This window comes from Malus domestica, chromosome 06 (genome assembly GCF_042453785.1).
Source record: "Malus domestica chromosome 06, GDT2T_hap1".
In the NCBI taxonomy this organism is placed as follows: Eukaryota; Viridiplantae; Streptophyta; class Magnoliopsida; order Rosales; family Rosaceae; genus Malus; species Malus domestica.
The window spans coordinates 23,992,397-24,004,459 of NC_091666.1; the positions used below are offsets into that span (position 1 = coordinate 23,992,397).

At 36.0% G+C, this 12,063-nt stretch overlaps 2 protein-coding genes across 3 annotated transcripts; one reads left to right on the forward strand and one right to left on the reverse strand.

The window, feature by feature from the left end:
• Positions 1–3,477: 3,477 nt before the first annotated feature.
• Positions 3,478–8,422, forward strand: LOC103400668 (protein NLP6). The gene is made up of 5 exons (XM_008339336.4): positions 3,478–4,001; positions 4,903–5,450; positions 5,787–5,834; positions 5,963–6,902; positions 7,049–8,422. The coding sequence occupies exons 1-5, from the start codon at positions 3,722–3,724 to the stop codon at positions 8,173–8,175; spliced, it is 2,943 nt and encodes a 980-aa protein (XP_008337558.3). The 5' UTR covers positions 3,478–3,721; the 3' UTR covers positions 8,176–8,422.
• Positions 8,423–8,603: 181 nt separating this feature from the next.
• Positions 8,604–11,434, reverse strand: LOC103400667 (bidirectional sugar transporter SWEET4-like). 2 transcript variants are annotated; one of them, XM_008339335.4, is made up of 5 exons: positions 11,125–11,434; positions 10,868–10,904; positions 9,879–10,260; positions 9,350–9,469; positions 8,604–9,063 (listed from the first exon to the last, which is right to left on the reverse strand). In XM_008339335.4, the coding sequence occupies exons 1-5, from the start codon at positions 11,165–11,167 to the stop codon at positions 8,860–8,862; spliced, it is 786 nt and encodes a 261-aa protein (XP_008337557.3). In that variant the 5' UTR covers positions 11,168–11,434; the 3' UTR covers positions 8,604–8,859. The 2 variants fall into 2 exon arrangements, with proteins under 2 accessions (XP_008337557.3, XP_070680105.1); XM_070824004.1 differs by having other exon boundaries at positions 8,960–9,100; positions 11,125–11,417.
• Positions 11,435–12,063: the final 629 nt, after the last annotated feature.

Below are 12,063 nucleotides of genomic sequence, written 5' to 3' on the forward strand. Positions count from 1 at the left end.
AAAAAATTATTAATGTGATAGCACATCAACATGAACTTATTTAAATTATAACACGTTAAGATTAAATTTTACTCAAACTCATATGATTGACAAAGTAGATTCATAAAACTTATATCATTGTCGTGATTCAGATGAAAATTAAATACGTACTAAAAATACAGCTTAAAACAGCAAGAATTCTATTTTTGTTCTCCAAATTATTTAAGAGTTGAAAGAATATGTAAAGCACTAAATAAGACACCAAACATGTATCTTGTTGTAAAGACTAGAAAGACAATACTTAGTCATCTACATGTGTAAATTGATAATTATGATAACAAGTAATGAACAATCAGTTTTATTCAATTCACGTCAATGAATACAGTCTTTAAATGAACTGAGTTTTTATATAATGATTCTTAAATAATGATATCTAACAATTCCAATTATGAAAATTTAGATAGTGAAATGATGTCACATAAGAGAGAAATATTATCCAAACTATAATGTGCACCAGAATTATGTTATCGATCATACTCATATAGTAATTATTAGCTACAAAGAGCATCTCCAAATGATATGTCAAAAAGTTTACATCAACAATAACATTAAAAAAAAAAAAAAAAAGCCAACACAACTGTTTTCCAACTGAAATGCCAATTTCTGTATGGTATGACATGGATTGACAACAAGAGGGGTTGTGTCAAATTCACAGCACCTTCAAATACTTATTATTAATTTTGTTATTTGTTTAAACATTTATTATAAGTGATTGTTGATTGACTGTGCTTTTTATTCATTTAAAGTTTATTATTATGGTGCACAAGGTAACATAATTATGGTGCACATTATTGTAATTTTGTAAAACATGTGGGGGTATACTTGCTATTTGAAAATTTCATTAAAAAAACATTGATTACTATGCTTTGAAAAGAAAAAAAAACACTTTTTTTAGAAGCATGGTAGACCTTGCTTTTGATTTTCTACTTTCATTGACAACAGTTTAAAAAAAAGAAACAATTTTTTTTGTTTTACCAAACACATTTAACATTCTGGATTTTTTAATAAGCTGTTTTTTTTTCTAAAGCACCACAATCCCAAACCATGTTGACAAATAACTCTATGGTGAAACCTCTATTTTTTTTTTTCAATATATGAGTATAGAAATATGAAGGCTAAATTGTAGCAAATGTTCATAATTTGTACTACGAGTTTAGTTTTCTTCCCTGAACTCTACTAATAGTTTCTCATGTCGAATTATGTCTTTTGTTGCATTAGTAGTAATTTTCGTTAACCCCATCAACTTTTCCATTAAGTTAAGGCATAAAATAGGAATTTCATAAAAAATAAAAAATAAATAAAATAAAGTTTTTAAAGAGAAAAACTTGGTTCCTCAAGGATTGAGGATGAATTCCTTATTAAAATATCTCATGACTTATTCACTGAACTTCGTGCTTATAATTGTAACTCCTAAAGGACTAACTAAATTATCTTAGTTTTAATTGATTTTTTACATAAATGATCTTTACATAGTGATTTATAATATGAACAGTTCGAATAATAAGTATAAAATTCTGTGAATAGATCATGAAATATTGTAAGGAGGAACTCCTCCTTAACCTTAAGGAGCCAAGATCTTCTCTTTTTTTTTTTATAAGGAAATTGGATTTCTTTTTTGTATGAAAAGACCACTATACCCTTACATTTGATGGGATAAAAAGACAAATTTGATGAAAGGACCACTCATGTAACGGATAGTTAAGTTGGAGGACACAAGAAACTAATATAAGAGCTTAGGAAAGGAAACTAATATAAAATAGAAGTAAATGTGATGCATATACAATGGGGCAAGATGCATTAATCTATGCATTTATATCTAAATACGTATTAATGCATTGTATTATGAGTAATTTTGGGTTTAACTTTATTGCCTAGGGTCATAATAAATCTATAACTTATTGATTCCTACATAATACCCAAGTTGAGAGAACGGAAGAGAATAAACTCTTACTTTTACTTTAACATCCAAAAATTGCCTATCCATCTAGGCTTACAAGGAATTATAAGATGAAAAGATTGAATCTCTATAGTCTCAATACATTGAGCTTTAGTGGTGGAGCCATAATTCTTTGTGAGAGAGGGTCTTACATATATGTATTGAGAAAAAAGTTCAAACTCATTACATGAGTAATTGAAGTAATCTCAAAAAACTGAAAGACCTTTTAAATTTAATAAAGAGAATAAAAAGAAGTGTATACTACAAGTAAGTGGGAGGTAAAGAGCAAGGTAATAACTAAATTTTTTTGAAATTATAGGAAGAAAATACAAAGAAATCTAGTTTTAATCGTTTGACAGAAAAAGTAAGGCAAGGAGGAGGGCTGCAAATAATAGGTGATTAGGTTGCTGAAATAACATTAAAGTCGATTTTAAAATTCCATCCCTAATTGTCACTAAACAACAAAGACAAAACAAACAAAACTCTTAGAAAAATATAAGATACGACGTCGTTCGACTCAACTTCTTCACGAGGACAATTCATCTTCTTCCTCATGTCTCACAATTCTACAACTACAAACTTAAGGCCGCTAGAAATTTCTTAAACAATGATTAGAATGGGCACGGAACCACTATGGTCCCTTAGTGGCTCTACCATGTGAGCCTAGTCAAGAATTTATTATGATCCTAGGTAACAAAGCCAAACTCAAATTTACTTCTAATTGAGAATGCATCAATCTTTATTTAGATATAAATGCATAGATGAATGCATCTGCGTCAAAAAGTATGATTCCTCACAGACTTAACAGAAGTTAACGAGCACTAAAATGAAAGAAATTAGATGATTTTCTGTGAACCCAAATAGAAGAAATGCAAGAGTTGAATTAAGTGGAAGTGGGCAGCAATTCTCGATGTGGCTATAAATCTATAAAAAAAACAAAACAAAACAAAACACTGGAAAAATAGATATCATCCGTCACTTTCTTAAGTCCTGTAACGTTTGTTAGCTGGGAGAGAAAGTCTTTTAACGTTTTTAGGCTGAAAATTTAGGTTTTAACTTACAGCTTTTCTGTTCTAATCCTTCAGGCCTAAATTTTTTAGCCTGAGATTATTAAAGAATAAATTTAGGCTAATTTCCAACCGAAATGCCAATTTCTGTATAGTATGACATAGATTGGTAACAAGAAGGGTTGTGTCAAATTTCACAGCACCTTCAAATACTTATTATTAATTTTGTTATTTGTTTAAACATTTATTATAAATGATTGTTGATTGATTACGTTTTTTATTTGTTTAAAGTTTATTATAATTTAAAATTTGACATATCAAAAAGAGAAAAAAAAATAAAAAAATATCAAAGTATGGTTTAACCTGTCAATATATTATCTGTTTTAATTTAGTAAACGAGTATTAACTATGCATGAACGGTCAAGAGTTGCCGAATCCGCCACCATGTGCGACTTTTTTATTCCCCAGTTCTCATGTCGACCAAATTGGTGGTTAATTGCAACAGAAGATCTTTTTCCCAATACTTTATTGAAGCCTCCAAGGTCCCAACTGCAAGTTGGAATAAAAAAACAAATAAAGAAATTAAACAACTCATGGATTCCATGGAATCACACTGAGACGCTGCGAATTGTTACCATTGCTGATAATGCTCCTCTCTTTCTACCACAAACCATGTCTTTCTTTCCGGTAAAGATTACAACTTTCCCGGAAAAAAACAAAACAAACGCTTTCCCGGAAAATGTCCGATCCTGAAGACGATACCCAAGCGCCAGCCATTCCGCCGAAGCCAAAGAACGAACGAGAGGCTGCTCTCATGGACTTTGATCTCGACCTCGACGCTTTCTGGCCGTTGGATCCGAATCACTTCCTCTCGAACCCCACATCGCCGCTCTTGTTGCCGTCCAATGACCAGCCCTGCACCCCTTTGTGGGCTTTCCCCGACGGCGATGTCGATGGTGAAGATAAGCTCGCCGGGCATGTTGGTCAAGATCTCTCTGACCCTTCTCAATTCGTTTCCTGTGAGTTTTCTTTGGAGAGTAGGAAGTTTTTGAGGTTCTTGTGGTTTTGGTTTTCTGGGTTAATCTGTTTATGCTGTATTACTGTTGAATTTGGTTTTGTTGAACCAGAAATCTGTTCGAAGTTTGTGTAATTACTGTGTTTGACTTGGCTGAACAATTGCTTTCCTCTGTTTTGTATGAAATTTGATTTTAATTAGAGACTAATTACATTGACTTGGTATCTAAAAATCATAGTTTTCTGTGAGAATTAAGCTACAATCACTTTTATTGGTCAAAAAATGTTTTCTTTGCTCGTTTCTCGGTAACCAAACAGCTTGTTATACTCAAAAGGTTACATTTTGTCATTCCTGCTCTATCAGGAAGGGCTAAAAGTACTATCTGGTAATTAAAAGTGCCTAATTATGATTGTCATATAACCTTAAAAGTGTGTATGCGTCGTAGAAGCGCTTTTTGGAGAAGTCTAGGTGCTTCTTTAGGTAGCAAGCACTTGGAGTTTTGATAAAATTTCGACATGTTTATAATACAACTGCTTTTGAACAAAAGTGCTTCCTGTAGAAGTAGTCCCAAACGAGCCCTTAAATTTGTAGACTTTGGTCTCTTTGGAACTGGGGATTTTTATTCTTTAATCTATCTATCTGTTCTGAACATCCTGTGGTTTTGAAATCAGCCATCTAAGATTCTAAATAGAAAGAGTTGAGAGACTCCAAGATTGTCTAGGAATTTTTTTCTTTTTGGCCTGAGAATTTGTATAGGAATTTAAAGCAGTTTTAATTGGCTTACTTTGTGCCATCCAGTTACAAACCGAATAGGATATTGTTCATTTAGCATTTTGCAGTTCTAGAGTAGCTGTCAGAGGTTCACTCATTTGAGTTTTCTCTTTTACAATATCACAAAAATACAGGTAATTCTAATTCCGTAACACAAGGGTCAACAGAGAACAAGGATAACAGACTGGAACCTGTTGAAAGTTCAGATGGTTATAGTTTATTTAAAGAGAAGATCACTCAAGCACTTAGGTACCTCAAGGAATTGACTGACCAACATGTTCTAGCTCAGGTTTGGGTACCAGTAAAGGACGGAAATCGGTATGTACTCACAACTTCAGGGCAGCCGTTTGTACTTGATCAACATAGTATTGGACTTCATCAGTATAGGATGGCCTCTCTGATGTATATGTTTTCTGTGGGTGGGGAGAGTGATGGAATGCTTGGGCTTCCTGGCCGCGTTTTCCAGCATAAATTGCCCGAATGGACTCCAAATGTTCAGTACTACTCCATTAAAGAGTATCCACGGCTTGGTCATGCTCAGCATTACAATGTTCAGGGAACCTTAGCTTTGCCCGTGTTTGAGCCCTCTGGACAGTCTTGTGCTGGTGTACTTGAGCTCATAATGACTTCTCCTATTATCAACTGTGGTCCTGAGGTTGATAAAGTTTGCAAAGCACTTGAGGTGGGGGTTACTCTCTTCTTTTCTATGCATATATTTTGCATTTTGTGTGATGTTTACTCTAATTATTTGGTAAATGGTACATGACGGATGGTTTTTGTTATGGGAATAGGAAAATGATTTTGGATACCTTTTTCCACCTCTTGCACACCCCTCCTTTGTTTAGCCATTTGTTTGAATAAAGCAAAGGAGAATCAACAACCAGAACTAAGAGGGGGTGTGCAAAAGGTGAAAAAGAGTGTGCAGAAATCACTGCCCATCAAATGTACCAATATAGTTGCCTAAGTTAATATCAAACATCAAGAGATTTGTCAGTGACATAATTTCGTTCTCCTGCAGGCGGTAAGCTTGAAAAGTTCAGAGATACTGGATCATCCAAGCAGGCAGGTGAGCTGCAATAACGATATGTGCCTAAGTATGGTTTTCTTAACGAAAACAAGAAAATAAATAGGAAACTTTTCTTTCATTTCTTCCTCCTTCGTTCTCACAGATATATGCTTGCCACTTGTAACCAGATTCAAATATGCAATGAAGGTCGCCAAATTGCATTGGCTGAAATCTTGAAGATACTGACAGTGGTATGCGAAACTTACAAATTACCACTTGCTCAGACATGGGTTCCCTGTATGCATCGAAGTGTTTTGGCTTATGGCGGGGGCCTGAAGAAGAGCTGTACTAGCGTTGATGGCAGTTGCATGGAACAGGTCTGCATGTCTACAACTGATGTTGCATTCTACATTATAGATGCTCATATGTGGCGTTTTCGAGATGCCTGCGTTGAACATCACTTACAAAAGGGTCAAGGGGTTGCTGGGAGGGCATTTTCATCCCGTAACGCTTGCTTCTGTGGAGACATTACCCAATTCTGCAAAACTGAGTACCCTTTAGTACACTATGCGCGCATGTTTGGTTTAGCCAGCTCTTTTGCTATCTGCTTACAGAGCACTCATACTGGAAATGATGATTATATTCTAGAATTTTTTCTGCCACCAAGTATCATGGACGGTCATGAACAACAAACTTTGTTGGGCTCCATATTGGCGATAATGAAGAATGATTTCCGGAGTCTCAGTGTTGCTTCTGGTATTGTACTTGAAGAGGAGGGAATAGTTGAAATTGTTCAAGCTTCTACAAATAACGGGCTTGCCACAAGACTTGAATGTATACTGATACCCCATTCTGTGGAATCACCACCAGGGCCTGTCTTACCTAACAGAGAAGAGATGGCACAACTAGATTCATCGAAACCACAGTTAAAGGTAGTATATGATGTTGTAAATGATGGGAGAAATTCTGTTCATGAAGGTGGAGTAAACAATATTTCTCTCCCAGAGAATAAAGACATAAAAAAGAGACCGGAGAAGAAGCGTGGAAAAGCAGAGAAATCAATTAGTCTAGAGGTTCTCCAACAATATTTTGCAGGGAGTCTTAAAGATGCTGCAAAGAATCTTGGAGGTATGCTTACGCGTGTATATCATACTGTTTCCTGCAGTTATGCTCATGTTGTGTCAACAGATGCTAAAATCTGTGGCTAAAATGTTGGATCGATTGGTTTTCAGTAGCAATTGTGATAAGTTCTGAAATAAATTATTGTTTTGCAGTTTGCCCCACTACAATGAAGCGCATCTGCAGGCATCATGGAATCTCCCGCTGGCCATCTCGCAAGATCAAGAAGGTCAACCATTCTCTCACTAAGCTACAACGCGTAATTGAATCAGTTCAAGGTGCTGAAGGAGCATTTGGTTTAACTCCTCTTACTGCAAGTCCACGTCCGGTTGCTGCTGGCTCCATTTCTCAGCCTTATAATTTAAATGGTTCTAATAAACAAGGTTCACCAAGCTCTAAACCTTGTGAAGTTTCTGGAGAAAAGAAAGACTCAACCACCTCTACTTCACCAGGAACAGAGGGCCAGGCTGGGATTGACAATCATGTGTTAGATTGGCGGATACTGAGTCACGAGGAACTTGTTCCAGAACATAACAGGTTTCTGCGAGACAGGGGTAAAGGCTCAAACACATCCAACACAGGAAGCAGCTCAAGGGAGGCCAGTGCTGGTACCCCTACTTCTCATGGTTCATGCCAAGGTAGTCCTGGAAATGGAATTGCCGTGGTAAACTATCCCTTTGTTCCTTTCATCCATGAACAATGTATTGAAGTAAATGGCTCCCCTCAATCAGCAGTTCGAACACCGGAGGAGTCAAATTTATTAGTTGCATGCTCAATACCCGATGCTCTCCTGATGGCAGAACCTGAGGAACCATGTAGAGGAATGCTATTAGAGGATGCTGGAAGTTCAAAAGATTTGAGAAATCTCTGTCCTTTGGCAGACACAATAATGGATGAGCAAGTTCGAGAAGCTTGTAACACAAACCCTCCATTTTCAGATTCAGCTCCCAAGCAATCCAACACAATGCCAGATATCATGGGCAGGCAAGAAATGAAGAGTGTAACCATAAAGGCGACATATAAAGAGGACATTATTAGGTTTCGTGTGTCGATGAGTTCAGGTATTGTGGAGCTGAAAGAGGCAGTGGCAAAGAGATTAAAACTGGAAGTGGGCACATTCGACATCAAATATGTGGATGATGACCTTGAACGGGTTCTGGTAGCCTGTGATGCAGATCTGCAGGAGTGTATGGAAGTTTGTAGAACATCAGGCAGCAATATGATCAGACTCTCGGTTCATGACATAATGTCCCATCTCGGGAGCTCTTGCGGGAGTGCGTAAGGATGACGATTAAATTGTAAAATATGGTTAGTTTTCAAGTGAAGGGATAAGTTTTGTATTTTCTCTTTTGTTCTTGCCAAGGTGTAGGTGTAGATTCTTCGAGGTTTGCTTCAGTTTTGCTCCCTCAGTACCTCAATTTCAATGGATTGTAAATTACAATCGATATATATATATATATATATATATATATATATATATATATATTCTGGTATTAGCTCCTTTAGTCTCAAAATTGCAGCTTTCTGAAGTATCATTGTCAAGAGCTTACAGCGCTAGCTACTCGAAATTACGGCCATAAATTACAACGGGCTCGAAGCCCAAGTGGTACAACGTATTTATCCCTGCACGCGAGATCAGGTGTTCGATTCCCCCACTGCAAATATTGCCTGTATAATAAAGTATGCATACAAATACAGTCGCAAAACAAATTGCTTTCCATACAGGGCTTGTGCCTTGATCATTGATCAATTGAAATAGTTGCAGTACAATTATGAGATCCACTACTTCGTATGGCATAAGTATAATGTTCAATCATGCCACAGAGTTACATACGAGACTCTTAATGCATGTGTTATGAAATAAAATTGTAGCTCTTTCGTTTGTTCAAAAAAAACTTGTAGATCTTTGACGGGGACCCTGCTCGTCCGACTTATCGACCGGCAGAGACTTCAAAGGTGCGGTTGATCATGCCCCGTTGTTCTGAGAGGGAGCACGGCCGTTGTGATTAGTGCGGCTTATCTTTTTGGGTTCATCTCTGTCGGAAACCACCTCTGTCAAACTCAATTGTCTGGATTTTCTTTCTGCCATCAGTCTTTTAGTGTTCTTGTAGTATGTGGCATAGAGAAGCAGCTGAGCTGATCCAAAAAGTAAGCCCAGCCCATTCGGAATCTGAAAGTGAGCACACCGCATGCCATTTTAATTTGATCTACAAACATGTGCATATGAGAACTACGTTCCTTTCTTTGGTTTAACAAAAAGATATTCTAATTACGGTAAGAGGGATTCAAACTACAAGAAAGTGAGAACATGGTCATGATCAATTGGCTAACCTACATCTGTCGACACTAAATGTGTTTATTAATTATTTATGCGTTCAGTTTTATGTTCAAACGACAGATTAATTAACTTAGATGAAGGATTATTATAAGTAAAGTTTTGAGTTTGAGATCGTTACAGTCAAGAAGATGTCAAAACGGATGAGAGCATATGTGAACCAGGCAATGCTATTGAAAAAGGAAAAGAGTGAGAGGAAAAACGGCATGTATTCCACACTTTTTGTTGTAATCACCAATTTCTGTCATGCACCAAAACACCATAGATTAGCATATGATAAAATTGAGGGGAAAACAATAATTTGGTATCAGATACTAATTTACATTATGTAGAGCATTGTCGATATATTAGTGTATTGATAATAAACTAGATATCGACAATATACAAGCACCGTAAGTTAGTACTGATACTGGCCCACATGGTAAAACGAGAAACTAAAAGTAAAATTTGTTTGGTATTAGATACTAGTTTACAATGCTTTAGAACATTGTCAATCGGTATATCTAGTTGATTAATTTATTGAAATTTCAACTATAAACGTCGACAATATACCAGCTGCTGTAAATTAGTTCGAATATATACCGACCAATAATCACGACCTTAAATGAAAAGAAAAATAAATACGATTAGGAGGGTAGTTACCAACTTACCATGACAGATAGAGGTGAAGCATACATCATGATGTTACCTAGAATGCAAACTAGGCCAACAATCAGTGACCTCTTTTTGTGTGTGTGAGCCAATTTGATAACAAGAAATGCCAGAAGAGCCATGAAAACGAGCTCCAAAAGCAGCACGAGAAGCACTTTGAGCCTCTGCTTCTTGTCAGATGAGTAGATGAGGAAGAGGATGATGTAGGAAAGCTCAATGAAAATTGCAGAACCATTGATGGTCACCACCAGAAGACTGTTGGGGTGCACCACAGGCAACCCGTACAGGGCCCATGCCATGCAGTTAAATAGGGTTGCAAGGTATGGGACTGGTGAGTATTGCTCCACTGACCCTTTTTTCCAAATTCGAACAAAAGTTTGCCTGCAAGTTAAATGGAAATATGGATATTATTAACTCCTTGTGTGCCAAAACAAAAAGTTGCCACCTTCAAATAAGGAAAAATATGGAAAGAAGTATTAGGTGGAGGTCCAAATTAATTAGGGCAACACCCTCCTTTAAGTTGGATAATTATCAGTAAATTCCCTTCCTAATTTCTTATAGCAAATGAGAGATTTAGGTACTTTTGATTAATACTCGGTAGTTCTTCTTTCTAATAAGATAATAGTGTCATACCATTTTTCTTAAAAGGCAGTTATTGTTTGGTGTTGTGTATCAATTTACTGGTGGTATATGCTTAGTATTACTTATCGTCACAATATTAATAATTTATCAACAAAATATCGACAATCCACTAAATACTGTAAATTACCATCTATATTAAATGGTTACTTTCCGCCTTGAGAAAAACATAAGATAATTTCATATGTCATGCATTTTTTTACCGACAATTTTTGTACAATTAAACAAATTTTGATACCTGTAAAATTGTTTATATATAGTCTTTTTTTTTCTTTTTCTTTTTTTTCAGAAAAGCATATCATAATCATTGTGCCTTGAATTCAAGAAATGGGGAAAAACCCATGCTTACACTGGTGAGAGGAACAAAATGAGTGAGATGACGTTTCCTGAAAATAAGCAAAAAGCGTTCACAACAAGTTTGAGTCTCAAAAAATAAAGCAATCTATACACATGAAACTGAAAGAAAACAAGTTCAAAAATTAATTGCTTCATTCTAACAAGAACCAGAAAGTATAAATCTCCCTTGTTTAAGTTCAAATATGCTAATTAAAGCATTAAATAACAATGATGTGTAATACAACCCAAATTATATAATCTCTAACTCACCGATGATACCGACTGCAGTTCGAATAGCATCTGCAGAAACCATGGTTCTGAGTCGTGCTAATTAACGTAGCTAGCTGAAGAAGAAGAAGAAGGAGAAGAAATTGCAGAGATAATTAAGGAAAAGAAATTAAAAGAATGAGATATTAATAGCAAGAAGGAAATGAGGAGGAGCAAAGTCGGTGAGGGTTGTCTTGTATAGTTTTGATGGGTTGGACTGTAACTTGCAAATTAACAGAGAGAGAGAGAGAGAGAGAGAGAGAGAGAGAGAGAGCATTAGTCGTTAAATCACTCGCATTGCATGGCATGCACTGGGCGGTGCAACTTATAGGGCAACACATGTAAAAGAGTTCACATGAAATGATGGATCGGGAGAATAATGTCATTCATCCAAAGGATGACTGGATGAGAGAGAAAGCCCTTTGGCACTACCTACCCTCAAGATTCTCAAAACCCTAAGAAGGTTAAAAGACTCTCTCTCCCAGCTAACAAACGTTACAGGACTTAAGAAAGTGACTGATGATATCTATTTTTCGCCATGTTTTTATTTATTTTTTTTGGATAGATTTATAGCCACATCGAGAATTGCTGTCCACTTTCCACTTAATTCAACTCTTGCCTAGCCAAATCAATTATTTTTTCAATGGTGCATTTCTTCTATTTGAGTTCATAGAAAATCATCTAATTTCTTTCATTTTAGTGCTCGTTAACTTACCGTTAAGTCTAATCTTACTTTTTTATGCAGATACATTCGGATAAGATGCATTCTCAATTAGAAGTAAATTTGAGTTTGGCTTTGTTACCTAGGATCATAATAATCACATGGCAGAGCCACTAAGGGACCAGAGTGGTTCCGTGCTTATTCTAATCATTGTGTAAGAAATTTCTAGCGGCCTTAAGTTTGCAGTTGTAGAATTGTGAGATGTGAGGAAGAAGATGAAT

What these genes read in the sequence shown, in the direction of transcription:
- LOC103400667 (XM_008339335.4), bottom strand. Translation starts at nt 11,167, where the DNA reads ATGGTTTCTGCAGATGCTATTCGAACTGCAGTCGGTATCATCG. An exon ending in AACTGCAGTCGGTATCATCG is followed by an intron (nt 10,905 to 11,124) that starts GTGAGTTAGAGA and finishes GCTTATTTTCAG; the next exon opens with GAAACGTCATCTCACTCATT. An exon ending in GTTTTGACATCTTCTTGACT is followed by an intron (nt 9,064 to 9,349) that starts GTAACGATCTCA and finishes GCTCACTTTCAG; the next exon opens with ATTCCGAATGGGCTGGGCTT.
- LOC103400668 (XM_008339336.4), top strand. Translation starts at nt 3,722, where the DNA reads ATGTCCGATCCTGAAGACGATACCCAAGCGCCAGCCATTCCGCCGAAG. An exon ending in CCCTTCTCAATTCGTTTCCT is followed by an intron (nt 4,002 to 4,902) that starts GTGAGTTTTCTT and finishes ACAAAAATACAG; the next exon opens with GTAATTCTAATTCCGTAACA. An exon ending in TGGATCATCCAAGCAGGCAG is followed by an intron (nt 5,835 to 5,962) that starts GTGAGCTGCAAT and finishes ACTTGTAACCAG; the next exon opens with ATTCAAATATGCAATGAAGG.